The sequence below is a fragment of the Gekko japonicus genome, unplaced genomic scaffold (genome assembly GCF_001447785.1).
Source record: "Gekko japonicus isolate JY-2015 unplaced genomic scaffold, Gekko_japonicus_V1.1 scaffold4, whole genome shotgun sequence".
Taxonomy (NCBI): Eukaryota; Metazoa; Chordata; class Lepidosauria; order Squamata; family Gekkonidae; genus Gekko; species Gekko japonicus.
The window spans coordinates 1,057,823-1,081,524 of NW_015165234.1; the positions used below are offsets into that span (position 1 = coordinate 1,057,823).

Here is a 23,702-nt window from a genome sequence, read left to right on the forward strand (position 1 = left end):
AGCTAAAGAGGCTGTCACACAAGATAGGGAGACCTGCCTTCCCCCTATAATTTCAGTACAAGTTCTGGTTTTAACCAGTGTGTATTCCTGCTATGATTCTGCAGGCAAACAGAAAACTTGCATAATGTGGCTGTCATATTCAGTTTCTCGGATTTCAGCTTTTTTTTTTATCAAACAAGTTTCTGGCCTTTGTGATAGTAAAGATATGCTTGGGAACATGTGAGGAGTGTCTGCTGGAGCTGAAGGAATGGTTTTAACATATTTTCCAGTGGCTGGGGGTGGGTTTGGTGGGGCATGGGCTTCAGTGCTTTACATCGTTCCTTATCACTCCATAGCAATCAAAAGCAAGAAAAATTCAATTATACTTTGTATAAACTATGCAGGTTACAGAACTGGGCTTTTCTTGGCACAGAATTTTAATTCTCTTGGTGCTCAGCCTCCAGTTAATATGCATACTGCAGTCTGTAGAGGGAAAAGGAATGTAATTAAGGGGAGGACCCAAACATCCATATTATAGAAGCCCAACAATTTGCACTAGCCTTTGCAGCAGACGAGACAATGCCTGCAGAGTCTATAATGGGGAGGGTCCATGACTCTGTACTAGAGCATCTGCTTTGCCTACAGAAGGAACCAGGTTCAGTCTCCAGTTAAGAGGATCAGGTAATAGATAAATACCTCTAAGACCCTAGAAAGCCTTGCCAGCCAGAATCTACAATACTAGCTATGAAGAACCAGTGGTCTGACCAAGTATAAGGCAGGTTTCATGTGTTGTAAATCTAGATTCTTCCAGATAAATATTCTGACCTTGGTTAGCCCTTTCCTTCAGAGAAGAGAAGACCTTTACCCTTCTGTTATGGCTACTGGTGGATGGAAGCATGACTCTGGTTAAGCTGAAATACCTAGTATTCAATTTTGTCTCCATTTCAGGTCAGAAAGTGATATTGTCCATGCATCCCTTCGCACAGTTGAAGAATTTACATTTTGATCCTCCTAATGCTGTGGTCCATGTGGGTGGAATGTTGTCAATTGAACTGACATTGGTTAACCAAATGCCCATCACGGTCAACATTGATCAGATTGCCATCAATGTCCATTTTAGCATTGAAAAAAATAGCTACCGGAAAACCGCTGAATGGCTCACAAAACACAAGATTTCCAATGGTATTATCAGCTTTCCAAATGAGGTTGTAGGTTTCTCTCTCTCAAGGAGTAGCTTGCCGATGCTGGAGTTGTATGAAATGTATGAAAGGAGTCCCTCGGATAATTCTTTGAACACGACAGGCATCATCTGCAAAAATGTGCACATGCTGTTGCGGCGGCAGGAGAGCAGTTCTTCTCTGGAAGTACCAACAGGGCTGTCTCTTGAAGATGGTGCCCATGTGTTAAAGTGTAGCAACATGATACTGGAACCAGGGGTCAATAAAATAACTTTCAAAACTCAGGTATGTTTTTCTAGAAGGCAGTATTGCTGTCCTGCTACAATTTTACAACTTGGCTGATTCTACATTCATCCCTCTTGGTTTATCTGGATGGCTGGCAGATTCTGTGATGTAATTCTAGGAAGCCAGGATGACACTCAACAAAATTATTTAAATTATTATTTTTAGTTCTTACTCCTCTGAAGTTTAAATGTTTTGCTAATAGCTAGAATTAAAATATGTATGCCATCTTTTTTCCAACTGTTGTATTCATTGTGAAAAAGGAAACAGAAAAGGTAAGGTTGTTTTGGTTTTGATCAAACTTGCTGAGAACTAGTTTTAAGCTGTTTAAAGTGGTGAAGTGTCACTTACAATTTTGTCACCAATTGCAGGTGATAAGTTCCACACATTTTGTCTTTGTAATTTTGTTATAGTGTATAGGATCTAAAAAGATTTATCTAAAATATGCCATGGTGCTTTAAAAAATCCTATGCTCTTAAGCATTGCTCTTTTTTTTACAGTTTTTGATGCTTCAGTCCATGCGTACTTGTTTACTTCTGATACCAGCTTTCCGCTAAATAGAGACCTGAGGCATCAAAATACAACCATGCATTTTTTTAAAAAAATATTTACTGTATTTATAGCCTGCCTTGCTTGCTGAGACTCCAGGTGGATTACAAAACATTTTAAAAGTTCAGGGACCAAAGTGCAGCATGGGGCTATTCCAACATGTGGCCAAGCAGTGGACTTCACAACCCCACCTTGCAGAATGGCCTGCCTGAGGAGGTCACACTTCTGGCTTTCTGCAAACTGTGCAAAACTGGATTATTCAGGAGGGCTTTTCTACTCAGGCTGTAGGGAAGCACTGTACAAAAGGCTTCAGAAAGTAACTTGTTGGATCCCATTGTGTGATTTTACATCGTTTTAGTGAGTCATGTTAACACTGATGCTGTGCTTCAGTTTTGTTGTTGGACTTCTGATTGGTTCTGCAACCCAAATCATTTCATTGTTTACTGAATGTCCCATCTTATTGATTGTATTGACTTACTCTGTGTAATCCGCCCTGAATACCAGTAAGAAAGGCGGACTATAAATAATGTAAAGAAATAATATTTACATGTGAAGTGGACATGTGCAATGAGAGAACAGTTTGGACCACTGAGACATTTCTGATCCTGAGAGGGATAGAAGGATTGTACAAAAATGGGCCAATTGTATATACATTTGTAGATGTGAATGCCTAGCTTATTTTTTATTTTGCTGTTTATTCCCTGCCCTTCTTTTTGCTGCCAAGGCAGGGTACACAGTATAAACATAACGTTAAAATTAACATGTTCTCATGTTGCTACAGCTATGATTCAATAGCAGGGGCCTCATTCTCTCTCCCTCTCCAGCAGAATAGCTAACCACTGATGGATTCTGAGAGGAAGGGGCTAAGTGACAGGTGGGCCAGGTTAGAAGCCCCTCTCTGCTGCCCATTCCCAGGATAATTTTCTTGTGGAGGCAGGTGAGAGTGTTTCGAGACCTGAATTAACACTCCTCCATACACAGGACTTTTACTTCTGGGTTGAATGTGTTAGTTCATTCTTAGAAATGTATGTACAGAGCGCACTTTGTTATTATTTCTGTTATTTAATGCAGTGTTTGCTTCATTATTTAATGCAGTGTTTGCTTCATGTGTGTCTCATGACATTATGCAACCGTTTTGAAATAGAGAGTTTGTAAAGATGTTCAAGGAGCTTCAGTGGTTATAGTTTGAAAGCAACCGTACTGCTGTCAATTTCAGTGTAGATATTTTGTGGTGGTGTTGCATATTCACATCTTGGATTTTTTTAAAAAGTATAGTAATAAATTGTATGTTAAATGTGTACAATACTTAAAAGGAGAGAGAGTGACCATCTAAGATGATACCTTAGCAAAATGACATTGAGAAAATGTTTGTGAGAAAGTGATATTTATGGATCAATTCAAATATATCAGTATGTGACATACCACATTTCACCTCTTAATGACTTGAGTTTTCATACATTCAATCCTTTTTAGTATGGTAGACTAGGAGATCATTCTGTTTTTGTCCCTCACGGAGCTTAACATTTGCTCTTTTAAATAAAATGATTAGGCACATAGTGTGTATGTGTGCATATATAGTGTATGTATAAAAATATAAATAAATAAAACAAATCTGACTAGTACAAAACATGTCCCAAACTAGGTCCACTTGGTTGCCCTGATGGTATCCTTTGAGCCATCTTCTAGGTAGTAAATGGGAAAGGAACTGAAAGTAAACAGAGTCTGCCTAAGGCTACCCTCATTTAAAATGCTTCTTCTTTAACCCAGTGTTACCTTGCACATGATATATTAGTGTACAGAGTTTTACTCCTTGAATGCTGTTGATTACAAACTTATTGAGACCAACGAATTATTTCTCCTTCCCTAGAGACATGGGTCAGAACATTTTCCAGTGCTTTATTTTTCAGTTAGAAAATGTTCCATTTCTAAAAGTTTATCGTTTCACAGGTCATAAGATCAGCATGAGGTGCTTTTAAAAACAGGGTCAGAGATGCTAAATGAATCACACTCTTTTTAGGACATAAGATAACTTTCTGGTTCTCATCATGCCAGTAAACCATCATCACTGTTCTTGTCCTTAGTTATGGGCCATAATACACTAGAACTATTATCTGCGCAAGCATTGTTGAGTGCAGATTTTTGTTCTGTATCATTTTTGTTTCATCTTACCAGGAAGTTCTGAATGTTCTGTGCCTGCTGACTGACGTCAGTGCTGGCAAAATGAATTGCAATTGTATTTGTGTGGTGGTTATGGAAAAATATTTAGTGGAAATACATTTGAATCATTGTTCTTACATTTTGTGGTCATGCACAAGACTTTCCTTTATTTGTGATTCCTGTCTGCAACCAGGAGGTGCCTAAACAACACCACTAAAATGACTAAATAGTGCTCCACTGAATATATTTGTTTATACACTGCTCTTCTTCTCAATGGAGACCCCAAGAGGCTCACATCATTTCCCCCCTTCCTTTGTATTTTTCTCACAACAACCCTGCAAGGTAGGTTATGCTGAGAGTGAGACTGGGTGAAGATAACCCAGCAAGTTTCTGTGGCGGAGTGGGGGATTTGAACCAGGGTCTCCCAGGTCCTATTCTGTCACTTTTAACCACTCTACTAACCATTAATGCTAAAAGATATATACCTTGATATAATACCTAAGCATTGCTATAAAAACTCTGCTATTTTAGGAACATGAGCCAAACAAGCAATCTCGTAACAGCATCCTTGGAAACCATTGCTGCTTGGAAAAATCAATGAATCTGTATCACAAAACAGACTTGATTGCTTGCATATTTATTAGTCCAGGGGTATCAAACATAAGGTCCGAGGGCCAGAACCAGCCTACCCAAGGAAGGCTCTTATCTGACCCACGAGCAACTGGTGCAAGGGAGGGAACAGGAGCCTGCTTGGGGGGAGCAAGTGGGCAGAGCTTCTCCCAATTGTGGCTTCAGCATGGCAGAACTTGCCTACAGCAGTCAAGTAAAACCCCTTTGCTTCAGTGGCAGCCTCACTATTAAATTGGGAGCCACTGCAGCCGCATTCATACTGGCTCAGGGTTCCAAGGTGCAATTGTACACCTCTCTGCTCAGTCTGCAGCTCTAGGAATGCTGTCCCAGATGACCACAGGGATCAGTGGCTGCCCTTTGGCCCATTGGGGAGCATTCTTTGGCAGTTTCTTCCACACATCGGGGGCCTAGTCCTGCCACTGAGCATGCTGCTCCATGGCTGAGCCTCCCTCCTCCATGGACTGCCCAGCAGCCTTCAGCGGCCTTTGTGGGGAGCAGTGCTTGGGGCCTCTGTCACACGTGCTGCTCCCCCATCAGATGAACTTGTGGCCTTTGGTCTGGGGCAGCTGCCGCTACATGGGGGTGGTGTGGCTTGCCAACGGACTCTGGCTTGACCTCCCAACATTGCCCCACCATGGATCGCCTGGTGGCCTTGGTCAAAGGTGGCTACTGCTGCATGGGCATCTCCAACTTATCCGGCTTTGCTTGGCCTGGGCCTAAGACCTGGGTCTCGCCCCCCTGCTTCTGCAGGCCGGGGCGGGGTTGCTTCAACTTGTCTTCCCAGTCCCCTCCCATAGTGGTTTGGGGGCAGGGGGGTGCTTGCAACCCCAGCTGCTTCGTGTCTTTACCCTAGGGCCCGGCTTCACAGCATTGGCAGTGGGAGAGGGCTAGGGGAAGGGGTTTGCCTCCTTACAGGTAGCTTAGGGTCATCTGCCCGGCTCTGCACCACTGGCTCTCCAGCCTGCCCATGTGGGTTTTCCTCTGTGCCCCCCAGCCCAGCCCATGGGCCTTGCAGTGAGGACACGCTAACACAGAGCTTACCAGCTGCTGTCCTTTATAAAGTTTATATCTCTGGTACCTGGCATTACGTTTTATGGCACACGTGGCCTGGCCAGACAACGTCACATTTATGTCAGATCCGGTTCTAGTAACAAATGAGTTCAACATTTCTGTATTAGTCTGTTGGAATGAGCAATGTTTCCTGGTTTTATGAATCAAATTAGTAGTGTCTTCCCACTTTATAAGCAGTGGTTTTGGTTGCTAGGGGGAAATATACATTTTTTTGAAAAATCTTTTTTGCAGCTTGCTGGTTTTAATGTTGTTTGTACCATGCTTATTGCATGTGCAGCACTCCTCACTGTACGAGGACAACTCCCCCTAACATAGAGCCCAACATGGTCAAAGAATGACTGAAGTTGCTCTGACACTTCTCGTTCTGTGTGTAATAAAAAGAGGTATGCTAACAGCTACATGAGCAGCTGTGTCGCAGTGATCTGTGTGGCATGGCATCTGCACACTCAGATTTAGAACTGAAGAGTTGCTGATTTTTGTATGATGATGCTTAGTGAATATTATGAACTACTACTTTCTCCGCACAGGTACTCCAACAGCCTTCTGATAAACTAGCCTGTTGAAAAAATATTTTTTAAAAAATGTCTTACAGGGCAAGGAACCTGGGACATATACACTCAGGCAGTTATGCATTTCAGTGGGCAAAATGCAGTTTGCCCTTCCTCATATTTACCCAATTGTGCAGTATGATGTCTACTCTCAGGAGCCACAGCTAAAAGTGGAACCCTGCTCTGGTAGGTAAACTAATTAGAAACTGCACTAATTTATTTCTCTTGCTAGAAGTCCAAGATGGTTGCTACCTAGTTTGCAATGTGCTGAATAATTTTATGAATGTGGTCGTCAAGATCCATGGCTTGGATTCTGATATCCTTGAGTTTATTGAAGCTGATCTCTCTCTCTCGCCTCCCCTTTCTCAGGTCCCCGCTGAGACTCTTTCTGAGCAGTATGCCATGTAGTGCAGGGGGTTGCAATAAGGAGGGTGAATCAGGCAAAATTGTTTCCTCACTCTTCCAGGAATGGAGTAAACTTGGCTTGTGTGTGCAGGAAATATCTGCTTCTATATACTTTTTATCTGCTTCTGTATACTTTTTCCCTTGTGAGAATTTGGATCCATCCCCATATTACTAGCTGGTTACAAGTCATTTATACACACAGTGCTTTAAAATAACTGTTAGAGTATTGGCTATCAACTGGTGGAAACAATGCTGATGTGAAATAATCTGAAAAAATAGCTGTTAATGCCTTGGGCAATTAGAAGCATCTTTAGAGGCAAATGTACATGCTTTCACTTGGTGAGACCAAGGAGACTCTTTTAATACATCTTACTGGAAAGTAAATGGTACCACCATCCTTCTCTGATAACCATCTGACCATATCCTTGATGTGAAATGTAGAGGTGTGGTTTGCATTTCCTCCTCTTCCCTTTCTCAAATTTAGAAAGTTTGCTTGAACTGTGGCCTGTAGTGGAAGGAACTGGTCAACATTTATGTGAGAAAAGTTCTCAAAGAGAAGGGGTTTTTAAATGTCCCTTTCGGATTGTGTCACTTTAGTTGGGAGCTTATTGCAGAGCTGAATCCACTGGACTTCCATTCAGCTAGAAAGGCTGAAGTAACTGAAGTGTATTTGGCATAATGTTGTATCACTTTTAAACTGTAAAAATTTGACAAATGCGAACTGTATCAGAATGGGGTTGTCAGTTAATTCCTCAAAGCATATTCATACATTATTTATTGGCCTTATAAATTCATTGTAGGTGCCCAGGGCCAACAGTATTAAGTGTTTCTCTTTATCTCCTATTTTTAACAGACGTTCTTTTGGCTGGGATTCCTCAGAAGGTAAAATTTACGGTGACTACTGGCCATTACCCCATGAAGAACAGTGATGCCTTGCAGCTTAGTAATGCTGATGCTATGCCAATCCTGTACCATCCAGAGAGCAAAGCAGTGATTTATTCAAACACCAGGGGTATGCAGTTTTGGTACTATATTAATTAATGTTGGGGATTCTAGCAGGTGAAGTACAAAAATGCACCTAAGCACTGTAGTAATAATAGTTGTGACAGGAACATTTTGACAGTGACACACTGAAGCTTTAGCATACAAATCCATATACCAAAGCTTTTTGATGACAATGTAGGCCACAGCTGACAGAGGATTGTTAGAGGTTACTTCTCCATTGTCTTCCCTGCACACACTGTAGAAAACACTTGTGCAGGAATTAACTTTGAATGTAGTTTGGCGTCCTAACAATTCAAAGCACAGTTTGTTAGCTGTTATTTTTCTTTAAGTGGTTCTCCAGATGAGAGGATTTCTTTCTTCAGGCAGGAAGTGCTTAGCAAAGCTATTCTGTTAGCATCTTTCCACTGTGTATTTTGAACTCCTCTGAGTTTTTGGGGGTGCAGAGGAGGAGAGGACTGAGTGTGAGAGTTTTCAGTGGAGAAACTGCTTAAACTGTTTGTGTCCAAACCATCCTTTTGTTTTATGTCAGGGGAATTCAAAATCATGTTTAGCTGTAAGGAGTTCCTAATAGAAAGCCACTACAAACTGATGAGCTGTGCACTCAAAGTATTAGTGATTTGGCTATATTTGTATAATGATTCCATTCAGTGACCAGTTGTACCAAAGAAATACCATGCCATTGAGCATTTTAGAAGAGATAAAAATAACATTTACTTCATTTCTCTCCTGCATTCTACTTTGAATGTTCACACATCCCATGCAAAATACAACCTTTCAAATCTTTCTAGAAAAGATATCAGAAGCATCACTAATGATCCAGTCATCTGAGAAAATCACTAGCATCAGCTTGCCAATGGCTCCTGCTTATCATGTGATTGCCTTTGAGCTTGAAGTTCTGTACTTACCATCAACCCCAGTATGTATGGTGGAAAATGAAAACCTATCTGGTAAAGAGCTTCGGAGAAAAAGCAAAGATAAGGAGTCTTCTCACAATTGCATGGCTACAATTGACCAAAAAGTAAGCAAGTACGAATAGCAGGTTCTTAATTTTAAAACTTTGTCTCAAGTATACTAAAGATCAACTAAAACTGAAAAAAATGGCATATATATTTAACTATCCCTATTTATAAAAAAATTCTAATCCTCTGTGGAAGTTTGATGTCCTGTTCATGCTACAGTTAAAATATACTGGCAAATATGCCTTTGCCTTTTAAAAGCATTCTTTTTTGGTTTGTCAAATATTTATGAGTTCAGTACTTCCACACTATTTTGGACAATGTATAACTTTTAAACGAAAACTTTTTTGTTCAAATTAATTGCTTCCTGAACTAAAAGAAAGTCTTCAAAGGATTTACAAGCTGTATGATTTTACTCCTATTCCAGCCACCTTGTGTTAAAACACTACTTGTATGAATAGTATACTGAAACTGTAGACAGGCAGAAAAGATCTGATTTGTTGTTTTTTCCTGCCCAGCTTTGATAGACAATTTTTAGAAAATGTTGGAGCTGTATAAAATGGAGAAAAAAATTAAATGTTTAGTATTCCAGGTAAGAACTTTATTTTTTTCCTTGCAGGTAACCATTGATTGCCCATGGTCAATTTACTCTACAATTATTGCACTTACATTCAGTATACCCTTTAAGGCCAAATATTCCTTATTATCAGCAGGCAAAAGGTAAGATTATATTCCATCATAGACACATCTCAACACTACCTCAATTAATTTAATTTGGCTCCAAAGAGTTCAGAAAAATATCTCTGTAGCAAGATGTCTAATGTTCTCACTATCTTTTGGCTTTAATTGCATGGTGAAGTATCTTTTTTATTTGTTGCTTTTTAAAATAAGAATCTTAATATTTTAATTACACTCTGTGTAATTTTTTATTTTTATTGTTATTATTTTAAAATTTTATTAAAATAAATTAGACGTATGCAAAAAATAGATAATGTTCATAAGATACATTGCCAATCTAAACGGTTCCATTCTTTGTACACTCTTGACCATAAAAGTTCTACTCTATATGTATCGCTGTTTTTTCTAATAAGCGATTAATTTCACTAAAGTATAGATCTCCTTTATTTTCAACAATCAGTCATGTAGTTCAGGGATATTTTGTTTGCTTCCATTGCCTGGCAAAAACCAGTCATCAGTGTTCCCTCTAAGCTGAGTTAGTGTGAGCTAGCTCACAGTTTTTTAGTCTCTGGCTTACACAGGCCCCGGTCACACAGGCAGGAAACTGCGGGGGGGAAGTGTGGCTGTTTGCCCCGGGGCAAACTACCGCGCGGTTACTCGATCAGACCTCCCGTGGAGGTCCTGTGGAGGTACCGTGGAGGTTCCGTGGGAAGGGAGAGGTGCTGATCACAGGACAAGCCGGCGCGCAACGAAGAAGCGCGCGGCGCGGCAAACTGCTTGTCTTTTTTTCTGTACACGACAAATGCGCATGCTCCGTTGGGTGCGTGTGCGCATCCACAGAGACTTGGGGGGGGGGAAAACCTTTATTTGCAAGGGGACATGGGCGGGCGCCGGATGCCACTGGAAACGCGATCAGACGCCCGCCCTTGCCCCGCAGTTTCCGGAAACTAGTACCTCCGAGGTACTAGTTTTTTGCCACGCAGTTTCAGTGGGAAGCCTCGGTTGAGCCACGGGAGTGCTACGCTTCCCAGATGTGCTGGTGAGATCGCGCCCGGAAACTCCGCCTGTCTTCCGTCTCACTTGTGTGGCTACCGTTCCGTGTGACCGCAGCCAGAGTTTTGTCTTAGCTCAGGAAGGATGGCTCCAGAGCAAACTAATTGATGCAGTAGCCAAATCACTCACACACAACTTTAATGCCAGTAGCTCACAAAGTAGAATTTTTGCTCACAAGACTCCACAGCTTAGAGGGAACATTGGTCATCATATGTAAGGCAACCATTTGCTGATCTCTAGTGATATCTGGTAGGTAATTTAGCAGCACTGTCTCTGGTTTATAGGGGATTTGTTTTTCCAACCCAATTGATATAATTTTCACCACTTATTTCCAATAACTGGAGGCACATATGCATGCCCACCACATGTGAAAGAAATCTGCCTTCTCTTCTTTACAGAATCAGTATAAGCTGGTACCAGTCTTACCGATCTTTGCCAACCTTAAAGGAGTTAAATGTCACCTGTAAATCATTTTCAACAGTTTTCTCTAAATGAGAGGCAAACTGTAAAGGTAGTACCATGAGTGAAGATAAATGTCTATATTAAATTATCTAGGTTGTTACCTACTGCAAAAATTTTGATCAGGTTTGAGCATCATTTTAAACAAGAATACATTCTGGAAATAAAACTTTTACCATCTGCTAAAAGCAGTTCCTCAAACTCTGTTGTAGGTCTTAAAATAGCATTTTTTGGTATCAGTTCTCAAAGATAGCCTCTGACTTGGAGATATTCAAATACTGAAATACTAGGCTCTAAGATTACTTTGATAGCACTATACGGGATTACCCACAACCCATCATAGCGTGGATTAAATATTTTATGTAATAGTTCTTTGCAATATTGAAATACATATTTTGATATTTCCCCTTTGTTTTAGAAAATATATACAGGTTTGTGTTCAGAACATGTCCGAAATATGTTTTCATTTATCTGATAGTAATCTCAAAAGTTCTGAGAATTGTACAGATCTAATTCTGGATCCTCTAAATTCCAAAGCTGAGCAGGTAAAGTATCTCAAGTTTATTATTCCTAACTTATGTGAATTTTTTTTCTGTACTGCTTACTCGGAATCTGAGATTTAGAGGCATTAACCAATTGCTTGTGACAGAAGATTTGTGGCACGTTATGTAGTTTTTGTAAAAGAGCAAGCAGACAAAAACCTGTTCTGAAAAAACAGACAATTACTGTGACAGTTTCAAAAAGTGTTTGAAAAGAAACAGGGATCCCAAGGTGTTAAGGTTCTTTTGCTCGTGTGTGGAGGGGGTGCCAACTGGCATTTTGGGATCAAGGACTGTGGTGGGAATAATGGAGCTTGAAAAGTTCCCAGGAAAGGTTTCTGGAAAGTATTGAGGCTCAAAATAGCTGCATTATTTGAATTCTTCAGTGATTGGAAATGTATTGCTGGTTACTTGGACTGCCATTTTAGGGTAGGCAGTAGGCTGTTTGTCATCTATATTAAACTTCAATTAATAAAGAGAAAAGAAACTGGAAAGCAATGTGAGAGGAAGCTAGGTCTCAAATACTATATAGTTTCGTCCCCAAGTGTGGTCAAAAATACATCTGTAACTAAGACATGCTAATTAGAATTGAGAAAGAACCAGAAGCCATTTCTGTGGAAAGGTGGCTCATGGGGATCTTGGCTAATTGTATCTAGATAAACCCAAAGATTTATTTTGCCTCTATGCAGGGTGGTATTGCATGCATTTTAGATATAACTAGGAATTTGATGCAGTGCAGTACTAAGTTTTTATAATACTAAAAATAGAAATTAATGAAGTAGAATAACTTTTTTTAAAAGTTATATACCTTTATTATGCCTGCAGCTATGACATTTTGTTCTTTCTTAAAAAAATTACATTCCACCTTTTGCAGAGTGGCTAACCACGATTTTACCAATACATTTACAGTGTAGTTCTATGCAGATTTATTCCAAGCTTGTATATGACCACACTGCACAGTATGCAGTACAATAGCTGTGGATGAATTTCTCTCTCTTTCAGCGTATCTATAGTAAGCAAGCAGTATTTTTTGTATGGGAGCTGAAGTGGACAAAAGATCTTCCCTCGTCCTTGCAGTGCCAGTTTTCAGTGAACTTCCGTTCAGCTCCCTCTGAAGAGCACTCACTTTCTTTGAAGCCGTACATTTATGAATTCGAGTTGGAAAACTTTTTTGTAAGTTTTACCTACCTTACTAAAGCATAATGAGATAAGGGGGATGAACTGTCAAATTAGAAGCATACAAGTTTAGTAAAAGCATAGTAAAAATCTGCATAAGAGTCAGTACAGTATATCTTGCAGTACCAGAAGTCTAGGAGCGCTAGTTTGTGCTTTACATTTATCATCTAGAGGTTGAAACAGCCTCTGCTTGGCTAGTGAGCTGCACTGCTACAGCATCTAAAGGAGATTACCTAGTGGATTGTTGCAGTCATAGAGTTTCCATTTTGGTACTGAACTTCCTGATATTAGCTAGTGATGGTGTAGAGGCGCTTCCCATTTGAGGACAGGGACCTATGAGGAAGCTATTCTAGATACTTCAGCTATGGTTTGGAGCAATGCCACTTAGGAGACTGTTTCAAGCAGTATGTTGAACATAATATAGTTGGTAAATTATTTTAGGGGTCTACTATTTCAGCAAGGTAACCAGCTCCAGTAGTGTAAAACAGCCATTTCTGCGTACAGCATCAAATGTCAGGAAACAGCTGCATTACAAGTAGTGCCAGTGGTTTTTCCACTAATGAGTGCTTTAGCTTTTTCTTCTTTTGGGTTAAAGTGGATGTCTATTGAATTAGTGGTAGTAACTAAGGATGGGTATAAACCCCCCCAAAAAAGTGGTTTGGTTTGGTGTTCGGGTCGGCTCCCAAGCTGAACCCCTGAACCAACCCAAAAGAGCCCCACCCAAACCAAGCCAGTCCAGCGAATTTGGTTCCCCCTTTCTCACGGCCATGGCAAACCATGCTGGAAAGTACTTCCCATCCACTTTTCTCCCAATCGCAACTTACCGGGGCCAGGAGGGGGGGGGAATGCTCATAGGTTTTGCTTTTCCCCTCTTTGAAGGGTGGGGGGGAGCAAAACCAAGGGGTTTAATGGCTGGCCCCAGACAGCCGAACCAAACTTACCACAAGTCCAGTAAACGTTCAGAGAAGATGCCTTCCTCAAACATTGGTTCGCAAACTCCAAACTGGCCCAAGTTCTGGCCAAATTTTGGTTTATGAACCATTTTGAAGTCCATAGTTGTAACTTTTGTCTTATTTCTGGTTCAGTTTAATGGTCTGAGGTTACAGCATGAGTACATTGGGGTTTTTTCTGAAAGGGTTGTTGTCATAATATAGCTGTGAATGTAATGTTTAGGTCAGCCCTAAGCAAAACAAAGTGATGGCAAAAAATGGAAGTCAGCAAATCCCTTCTTAGTTCTTTTCTGCACTGTTTGCTTTGTAATATTGCCCTCCTTTACACTTGCTTGATTATTCAATCACTGGTGTGTTACTGATTTAGAAAATGTGTATGCCCTCCTCTCCAGACCTGTCCAAGGTAGCTCACAGCTCAAACAATAAAACAAAAAAGTCAAAAGAGTCAATAAAAATGTCAAGGCAATAAAATAAATACGAAAGTATCAATAAAAGCAAGAAGGGGCTTAAAACCAGATAAGTAAGAACGTAATCAAAAAAGCAAAAAGGGGCTTAAAACCAGATAAAGCGATCTTGAAATTATACTGATAACAGCTCTCAGGGTAGAAGACCACCTACATGGATTGAGAAATATTTATCATAATGCACATTCCTACAGCTTTGAAGCATTTTCTGGCTGCTTTAAATCAATGGTCTTCAGTCTGTGGGTCATGACTGTCAGGTGGGGCACATACAAGTCGCTGTGATGCCACCATTTCTGTGATTTTTGCTGGGGCTTCCTGCCAGTGCATATGTATAAAAAGCAAGGGCACCATATTTCCTACTTCTCCTTGAACTCAGGCTGGGAAGAACAGGAAGTTGAGGTGAGGTCATCACTTGGTGGTGGAGAGGATTCTTATTTATTTATTACATTTATACCCCGCCCTCCCAGCCATGGCCGGCTCAGGGCAGCTTACAACAGAATAAAACAGCGATAAATAGTATAACAATCATAAAACCATATAACAAGATGACATTAAAAGGTGCTAACACTAAAAGTAAAACCATTGAACAGATTGCATTTAAGATGGTGCTCAGCCTTCCGTGCCATCCTGGTGGTCGATCTCGATCTGATATTGTGCGGGTGGTTCAGGCTGCCTCAAAATTTCAGGGAACAGGGTATTCCTCCCAGGCGGCTCCTAATTGAACGCCTGGCGGAACAGCTCCATCTTGCAGGCCCTGCAGAACTGCATAAGGTCCCGCAGGGCCCTGATCTCCTCTGGGAGCTTGTTCACCAGAAAGGAGCCGCCACTGAGAAAGCCCTGGCCCTGGTTGAAGCTAGCCTGGCATCCTTTGGTCCGGGAAGGGTGAGTCGATGTTGAGACTCTGATCGCAGTGCTCTCTGGGGAACATGTGAGGAAAGGTGGTCCCTCAGGTATATAGGTCCCTGACCATAAAGGGCTTTAAAGGTAAGAACCAGCAACTTAAAGCGAATTCGGTATGCTACTGGTAGCCAGTGCAATGCCTTCAGCACAGGCTGAATGTGCTCCAATAGTGGGAGGCCCATCAACAGGCTGGCGGCAGCATTTTACACCAGCTATAGCTTTCGAATCTGCAATATGGGCAGCCCCATGTAGAGAGCATTACAATAGTCCAACCTCGAGGTGACCATTGCATGGATCCACATCACTGCAGTCGAGGAAGGGAACCAACTGCCTAATCAGCCAAAGATGGTAGAAGGCTGACTTGGCAGTGGCTGCTACCTGGGCCTCCATTGTTAAGGAGGCATCCAGGAGCACTCCCAAACTCCTAACCTCTGACGCTGGCACCAACAGAGCCCCACCGAAGGTTGAGAGTGGGAGCCGTACCCCTGATTTTTATCATGGACATTCAACCATTCTGGCCTCCCCTGTTTATGGCCCATTTCCCAGTGCCTGCTGTTTTAGATAATATTATTGGGCACTGGAGTTTTCTGGATTACCTGTATTCACCTGATATGAGGCATGGGGTTTGATGATACTGTCTATCATGCCATTGACTGTTTTATTGGTTTTACTGTTTTATGTTCAAGGTCACTTAACCATCCCTGCAAAAACTCTCCTGCATAAGCTTTCCTTGCCTTCTTTCTCTTGACCTGGCCTAGTTGGACACCCCCACCAGTTGATCCTCTAATGCCCTGTATGTGCTTGTTAGTGTGGAGCTTCCCATCCCACCAGCAAGCTTAGTCTGGTTCCTGTCAAGTACTTACAGTTTAGTGCATGATCCCGTGCTGCTCCCTGGGGATTATGAGTGAGGCCCGAGTCTGAGAAGGTCTGGTGGTGGTTGTTTTTTGCAAGGGTAAGTGGCTGCTTCTGTATGTGAGAACATCTCCTACCCTGCTAAAAATTCCATCCTGAATACATGAAGTCTCTTACCCGACTGGTTCAAATTATGTAGAAAGAGTTCCATCTTATTCTGTATATACTGACTGTGAATATTGTTATGCTCCTGCCAGACATTATATAATGTGAAAGCTGAGATTTCCCCCCCATTGGGGGCAGAATATTGTAAAACAGGCTCACTCTGCTCATTGGAAGTGTCAATTACCCGCCTTTCAGACCTCCTGGATGTGGATAAAGATGAGGCATTAACGGAATCGGATGGATACTGTACAACAAAACTTTTGTATGAAGGTAGGCAAGTTGAGCAAGCTTATGGTGGGGCAGTTTATGATATTTGGCTCCACTTCAGTTTGTCTATAGAGTGGTAGCCAGGCATGGTATGGTGTAGTAGCTAAAAGTGTGGTGTGTGGTGGTTAAGAGGGGTGGATTCTAATCTGGAGAACCAGAAATCTCTCAGCCCCACCCACCTCACAAGGTGTGCCTATTGTGGGGAGAGGAAGGGAAGGCAATTGTAAGCCACTTTGAGACTCCTTAAGGTAGACAAAAGTGGAGTATAAAATCCAGCTGTTCTTAATAATCCCAATGCCAATCCTGAGAACAGATGCATCTTCTTTGGAACCCAGTTATTCAGCTGTTTTAACTTCTGCATACTGGTTATTGTAGTTGTTAATGATTTTACAGTACCATCCAATGCACATTTACTTAGAAGTTCCATAGTGTCTCATGGAAATGTACATAGGCTTGTAGCCCTAGTTTTTTAACAGATGCTCATTTCCCAGTCTCATAATTAAGCATATTAACTTCTATAGCTTAATAGTCGCTAAACAGAGGTAAATCATGCCAGACTTCCAGGTACTGTCACTGGAGGTGTTTCTTGAAATTCATGCCATGAGGAAGGGTTAGCTGCCGCTGGCCTTTGCTACCACCTCCACTTCCCAAAATTGGCTTCTGGTCTTGGCCCCTCCAACTGCCATCTCTTGCTCTTTCTCTAATCAGCTATACAGTTAATTCTTTAAGGAGCAAGCCAGGGTTATAGGGAGAAGCCTGATTCTTTCAGAGCCAAGTGGATCTGCATTCATGTGTCTTGCACAGGTCCCTCATACTGAAGTCTAATGTATGTGAACAATAGATATCAATGTTTCCTTGTTTAGTAGTGTATTAAAATAGCATTTGTTTCAGTTGTAGATAACAGTAGTAATTGGGCAGTGTGTGGGAAGAGCTCTGGAGTGGTATCTATGCCTGTAGCAGCTCAAGCGACCCACAAAGTACACATGGAAGTGATGCCTCTCTTTGCTGGATGCCTTCCTATTCCTGATGTCAGACTATTTAAATACCTCCCCCACCACTCTGCGCACTCTATACAGCTTGATGCTGGTAAGAATGCATTTACATAATGGCTGTTTTGGAATCCTCTTCCCTAAAATTGTACGATCTTCTTTCTATATGCATTTCCATTTCAGAATAATAGTCGATCCCTTAGACACTGCTGAGTAATCATAGAAATCTTCAGCATTTTATTTGGGCGCTTACTTGATAGCCAAGTTCTTCTGAACAAAGAATTGGTCAGCAGAGCACAATTACAAAAATAAGATGCCGCAGCATCTTCTGTAGCCTATGGACAATACATAGGTTGCATTTTCTTTCCTTCTAAATATGCAGCTTCTTGGCTGAAAGTTCTTATGAAAAGACAAATTGTATTTTCATTAAAATGTAGCAAGGCTCATTTAAAGCTTTTCTGCATCCTTCAGAATGCTGCATTAGATCCAAGTTTTGGAATTCATGGCAGAAGTAAATAACTCCTGTTACTCCAGCTTGCATTTCGGGACCTCTGTAAACAGGAGCTGTTTGCAGTGAAACTTTCTTTCAAAGTGATATTCCTTAGTTCAGGAACTATCATGCCTTTTACCACACTGAATATTTTTAAGATAGTTGCAAGATGAGAGAGAACATTATGTTGGTTTTTTAAATAAAAACTATTGTGCTCCCAAGTGAAGACAGACAAAAATGTTTATAATAATAAATACTTTACCGATTCTCTGATGCTGGGAAGGTTATTAATCCATTTCAGAGGGTTTTTAAAGCTACTATTGTAGTTTAACGGCTTAGAATAGAGTATTGGCTCATTCCAGTAAAGGCTGTAGTTAATCCAAAAGATGATTTGCAATAATCTTAGATTGCTTTAATTATAGAAGGCATTTTTGCCAGCTCTGTTTCTAGTCAGCAGTATTCTACACAGCCTGAAGGCTGAAATGGAACCTGCTGTTCTGATTATGCATACATTATGGACAATTGTACTTTAGATGCCACCCGTGCTTATGTTGGAAGAATTGTCAAATACTAGAGATGTGATCTAACAGTTCCTTTCACACGTGGGAGTTTCAGTAAGGACTCAGAAATCCATACATGTTAGGCCTTCCCCTCATTGCGGTACTTTTGTACTTTTTAATTGTTTCTTTAAATAAGAAATGTTATGCATTTTCTCTTCTTAGACAGCTGGATTGAAAATGATAATCTTTCAGTGGACAAGAATGTGGATGATCAAGCTGACAACAGTAGCATAAAGAGCAGGAGCAGTGTACACTCAGCAACCAGTGCAGAACACAAAGGCTTGCCGATGCCCCGTCTGCAATCATTTTCCCCTGGGCAGGTGTTCAACTCCAGTGCTGGCATGCAGGTCCTTGTCATTCCCAGCAAGGATGATCATATTTTAGAGGTTAATGTCACATGACACCTCTTGGTACATGTGTGTATACATACATACATGAGACTTGAATGTGAATGCACTTTAAGGGATCATAATCTGATTGTACTTCAATAAAACATTCTAACGCTAATGAGGCCTATGGCAACTCAACCCTTACTGGCCATGGAAGCATCCACCAATTGTATCAATTTAAAATGTACAGTGAAGCTTGTGTCAGCTAGTTTATATTGCTACTTTAGAGTGTTTGTGTAAAATGGATTTTGGTTTCTCCCTTGCCCTCCCCACCCCCGCCACATGATGAAATCTTATTGCAATTGGTTTTTTAAGTTGAGCAGCTTCCAAAACTGCTGCTTCTTTGGGAATACTTAAGTTTCTGTTCAAAGAATATTTCAGGTTGACATACAATAAGCCTTGCAGTTTGTCTGTCAATGGCTGAAGTGTGTGCCTTTCTTGTTGCACGACTGTCTGGTTTCCTGGACCAGGGTAGCTTTCAAATTTCTGTGTAATAGCTATGGGATTCAGAATCATTCACTTATCTACAAGATTTTAAATATGTATATATATTTTCTTGAAGACTTGCTTAACTACTTCTGTGCCTTGGGATATATGAAATTTATTAGCCTACTAGCAGTCTTTTGAAACCATACCATATACAGAAACATTATGCTATGTTGCTGGGGGAATACACATACCTTCTTGATGCAAGTAGTAAAGTGGCACATAAGTGGTTAAGTTAGAAATAAAGGTTAATTGGACCAAGCTTCTCTCCTAATCAATAACTACTATGTTGAGTTTGAGGATATAGCTTTGATTAAATATTTGTCATTTTTTTTAGACCAAAGTTTGTTTCTTTCCCCTTTCCCAACTACTGTTAATTTATTTTGGACAACAGAGGCCCCCACCCCCCATATATTTGCACCTTATTCTAGAAAAATCTGAAAAAAAGCAAATAAAGGCAAGGAGCGCTTTATTTGACTACTTTTTCAGTCCAGTTACAGGGAGATGTAAAGTCCAATTGAACTTCTTCTGGTCCAGCAAACAGCAGTCACACCATACCAACTGATTATTTTTCAGTTGTAAATGTGTTGTACAAATGATTATTTTAAAAAGTCTAACTGATGTAATTGTGTATAATTTACACCAGAAATCAAAGACAAAATAAATGTGTTTTTATTGATGTGAAGATTACAGCTTGTAAATAAGTCTTAGTGTATGGAAACTTTTTCAGCTCTCAGAAATAATGTATTTTTGTACATAAGCATTTCTTTGAAATTCACTGCTACAATCTTAGTTGCTGTTCTTTCCTGTTACTGGGTTACAATCCCCCCTGCAACCTATGTAGCTCTTAGCCACCTCTAGCATACAAATGAATGAATTTTACAGCAACAAGAATATTTGGTACATTCAATACGTTTTTAATATCCCTGGGGGCTGTAGGAAAGCAAATCTTTACAATAATGTAGTCCTTCTGTAGTGTGTATTTCCAGCATTGTGTATCTCTTTACTATTTTCATTACTTAAGAGCTGTTGAAGTTTTTTTTTTTTTTTTGCTGGAGCATGGTAATATCTCAACATGTTTGCCAAAAGTATTGTGAAATGTGAAACAGGTTTCCTACCGAGACTTGAAATTTACACTTCAGTTTCAATACTATGCTCATGAATTACTATCATCAGTTTGGTACTGATTTTTTTCAACTAATCAAAAACATTTATTTTGCAACAAAATCACCTTTTTTTAGCTTGTCTTTTCATTTAACTGTATAAGAATTATGAGACTACACAATGTCAAAACATACACACTTAACTTTTCACCTCAACTGTAACTTTTCACCTCAACTGTAAAAATTATTTAAGCTGCACAGGGCACAAGTTAAAAAGCAAAATATAAAAGTACAGTTTCAGCATATTAAATGATTTGATTTTTTGTGAACAGTCCATAAACAAGATCATTTTATAAGCAGTTAGCCGTTAGCCCCAGAACACTTTTCTCTTGCCTGGTTTTAAAGAAGAATAACATTTGTGCAACTATGTTGGAACTGATGAACTTCACTAAATGCCACATAAGCTTATCACTACTTGAGGAGACATTTGTGTATATTAGGGGAGGGGATTGGTTTCTGAATATAAATGTAAATAATTGATTCAAAATTTGAAATATGTGTATCTTAAAAGAATTCTATTATTTATAGATAGCTGTTAAGTTTGTAAATACTATCAAATGGGTTAAAGGAGTATAATTTTTATGAATTTCACAGACCTATTTGTGACTGGAAAAATTAACTCCTAGTATGGAAATTGTTGAAGTTAATGTGAGATTGTGGTATTTCTTATCTGCAGCTCTGTAAGATTTTATTATTTAAATGATCCTCTAAAGATTAAAGATACACATGCAAAATAGTAAGGGAAGGATTTAAAACAGATTTAAGAACTGAACTTGTCATGGAAAATAAACTGGAAAGCAAGCTAGTGGATAAAAAGTGAATAAAAATCTTGAATATTTTAAACAATAATTGTTTACATTTCTCCTGATCTTCAAAGCATGATTTGTATCTGTTTTCAGTTTGAGATTTCTAGGTATGAAGAGTCCATCCACTTGTGAAAGTGCAGTGGCCAGTTACTTCAGTTAGTTCTTCTGTTAGGCCTCTGCAGTTGTCCACTTAACTAGCTCTAGAAAAGGAGGCTGAGCCACAGGCGAGTGCCAAGCCAACTGTTTTCCAAGGGATTTTAGGCTTGAAGCTCCCTTATCCAATATGATTTAGGGTAGTTTTTATAACCAAGAAATAAAATTCAGTCATACTTCAGTGGAGCATCTTGTAAAACTGTTAAGACTGGCTATTGTGGAAGTGGGAAGGTGGGGTGGGCATAGCTTGAAATACAATAATAGAAAGTGGAATCTGGTGCAAGAATGAAAGTTTTCTTTGTTTTCATCTTCTCAGAAGGTGAAAGCTGCCTGATGCCAGTTCCATCTTGTGATCCACCTGGGTTGTCACCTGGCCAGTTTTCCACTACCACAATGGATGCCCACCCCATTCCTCCTTTCTGGCCAGTTTATATTATAGAGAGAATAGAAAAGAGCCTTTTAAGGTGAAATAATTTTGCTCTGTTGTACCTTTGGAATCAGTGGCTTGGGAACTACATATGCTTTCCTGAACACGACTCCCCTATGTAGAACCCACTCCATATTCCAGAAAGGTGGGCTCAGGTATGCTTGCGGTTGGCAAGTGGTTCCCAACTTGAAACAGCTGCTGAAAGACACTGGAGGATGATGAGTAAACTGCAAATCACCCTGAGCCATGGGGCTCATGCAAGGAATGGAAGGAAAGGGGCCCATTTTCTCCCACCCCCCCCCCCCAATACACACACACTCATCTCAGCCCTCATGCTGCTGTCAGGAAGAGAGCAAGCTGGCCATAAATAAGAGAAAGTAAAACCACTACGGCAGCCAGCCAGGAAAAGAGCAAGCTTGCTACTGTGTGTGTGGGAGGGTGATTTTACTGCCCTTTCTCTATGACGAGCAGCTCTTCGGCAGTCTTATTCTCTTGTCTGAGGTACTGTGCCTCATGCTGAGAAATCAGAAGGCCAAGTGGGAAGCCCTTCCCCTCGCTGCAGATACACAAGGACTGGCTAATGTTCAGGAGAGGTGCTGAGAGGTACTCTAGTAATTTAAATGGTCAGTCAATAGTCAGTACTACTGTTAGTATGTGTGTGGGATGGCACACGGCATGCAGTAGTAATGTTTTCATTGATGGGATATGCAAATATGGCCCTCCAGGAGGTGAGGAGTAAAAGTACCGCTGTTTTAAATCCTTTGCAGGACTAGGCTTGCAGCCAATTCTAGCTGTCATTTCAGTCCAGGCTTTTCCGTTGTTTAAAAGCAGATATATGTTAAATACTGCACTTGTCTTTGCCTCTTCTTGCCTCTGCTGCTTCTTTTGTGCCATCACCTGCCTTTTCTCTACTGATACGTCTTTAACTATAGAAATAACCTTAGATGAATTATTTATTTATTTATTTAGAACATAAGAACATGAGAGAAGCCAGTGTTGGAGTCAGGCCAATGGCCCATCCAGTCCAACACTGTCACACAGTGACCAAAAATACCAGGTGCCATCAGGAGGTCCAGCAGTGGGGCCAGGACACTAGAAGCCCTCCCACTGTTGCCCCCCCCAAGCACCAAGAATACAGTGCATCCCTTGCCCCAACCTGAGAGTTCCTATCTACCTTGTGGCTAATAGCCACTGATGGACCTCTGCTCCATATGCTTATCTAATTCCCTCTTGAAGCTGTCCATGCTTGTAGCCACCGCCACCTCCTGTGGCAGTGAATTCCACGTCTTAATCACTCTTTGGGTGAAGAAGTACTTCCTTTTATCCGTTCCAACCCGACTGCTCAGCAATTTCATTGAGTGCCCATGACTTCTTGTATTGTGAGAAAGGGAGAAAAGTACCTCTTTCTCTACCTGCTCTATCCCATGCATAATCTTATAAACCTCGATCATGTCACCCCTCAGCCATCGTTTCTCCAAGCTAAAGAGCTTCAAGCGCTTTAACCTTTCTTAGGGAAAGTGTTCCAACCCTTTTATCATTCGAGTTGCCCTTTTCTGCACTTTTTCCAATGCTATAATATCCTTTTTGAAGTGTGCTGACCAGAACTGTTATTTTTGAGGTGTGGTGACCAGACGTCAATTTATACCCTGCCCTCCCCGCCGAGGTAGGCTCAGGGTGGCTTACATGAAATGCATATATAAATACAATTAAAATCCATCATAAAAACAACCAAAAACCTTAAACAAATCTGTTATCCTAAAGTGCTGGAACAGTATTCAGATAAAGTGCGAGAGCAGAGAATTTCAAATTTAAAGAATACTCCATAGGTGGCAATAATGATGGTGTTCCTGCACCAGCTCTGTTGATCTGCTGGTGCATATATATATATGCAGCACAGACTGAAGGTGGTGAGGCCAGGACACAGGGACACCCCTCTGTGTATGATTAGTATTTTTGTTGCCACTGCCCCTTGGCCT

General features: G+C 40.7%; 1 protein-coding gene across 1 annotated transcript in view; it reads left to right on the forward strand.

Annotated features, from left to right (window-relative positions):
- TRAPPC10 (trafficking protein particle complex 10) overlaps positions 1–19,046 on the forward strand; it is a 60,173-nt gene extending 41,127 nt beyond the window's left edge. Inside the window, exons 14-23 of the mRNA XM_015409785.1 lie at positions 928–1,442; positions 6,439–6,580; positions 7,653–7,811; positions 8,593–8,822; positions 9,380–9,480; positions 11,369–11,495; positions 12,492–12,662; positions 16,089–16,266; positions 17,155–17,349; positions 18,465–19,046. Coding sequence (XP_015265271.1) covers positions 928–1,442; positions 6,439–6,580; positions 7,653–7,811; positions 8,593–8,822; positions 9,380–9,480; positions 11,369–11,495; positions 12,492–12,662; positions 16,089–16,266; positions 17,155–17,349; positions 18,465–18,703 — 2,057 coding nt within the window. The 3' untranslated portion in view covers positions 18,704–19,046. The remainder of the gene's footprint in view (positions 1–927; positions 1,443–6,438; positions 6,581–7,652; positions 7,812–8,592; positions 8,823–9,379; positions 9,481–11,368; positions 11,496–12,491; positions 12,663–16,088; positions 16,267–17,154; positions 17,350–18,464) is intronic.
- The last annotated feature ends 4,656 nt before the right edge of the window (positions 19,047–23,702 follow it).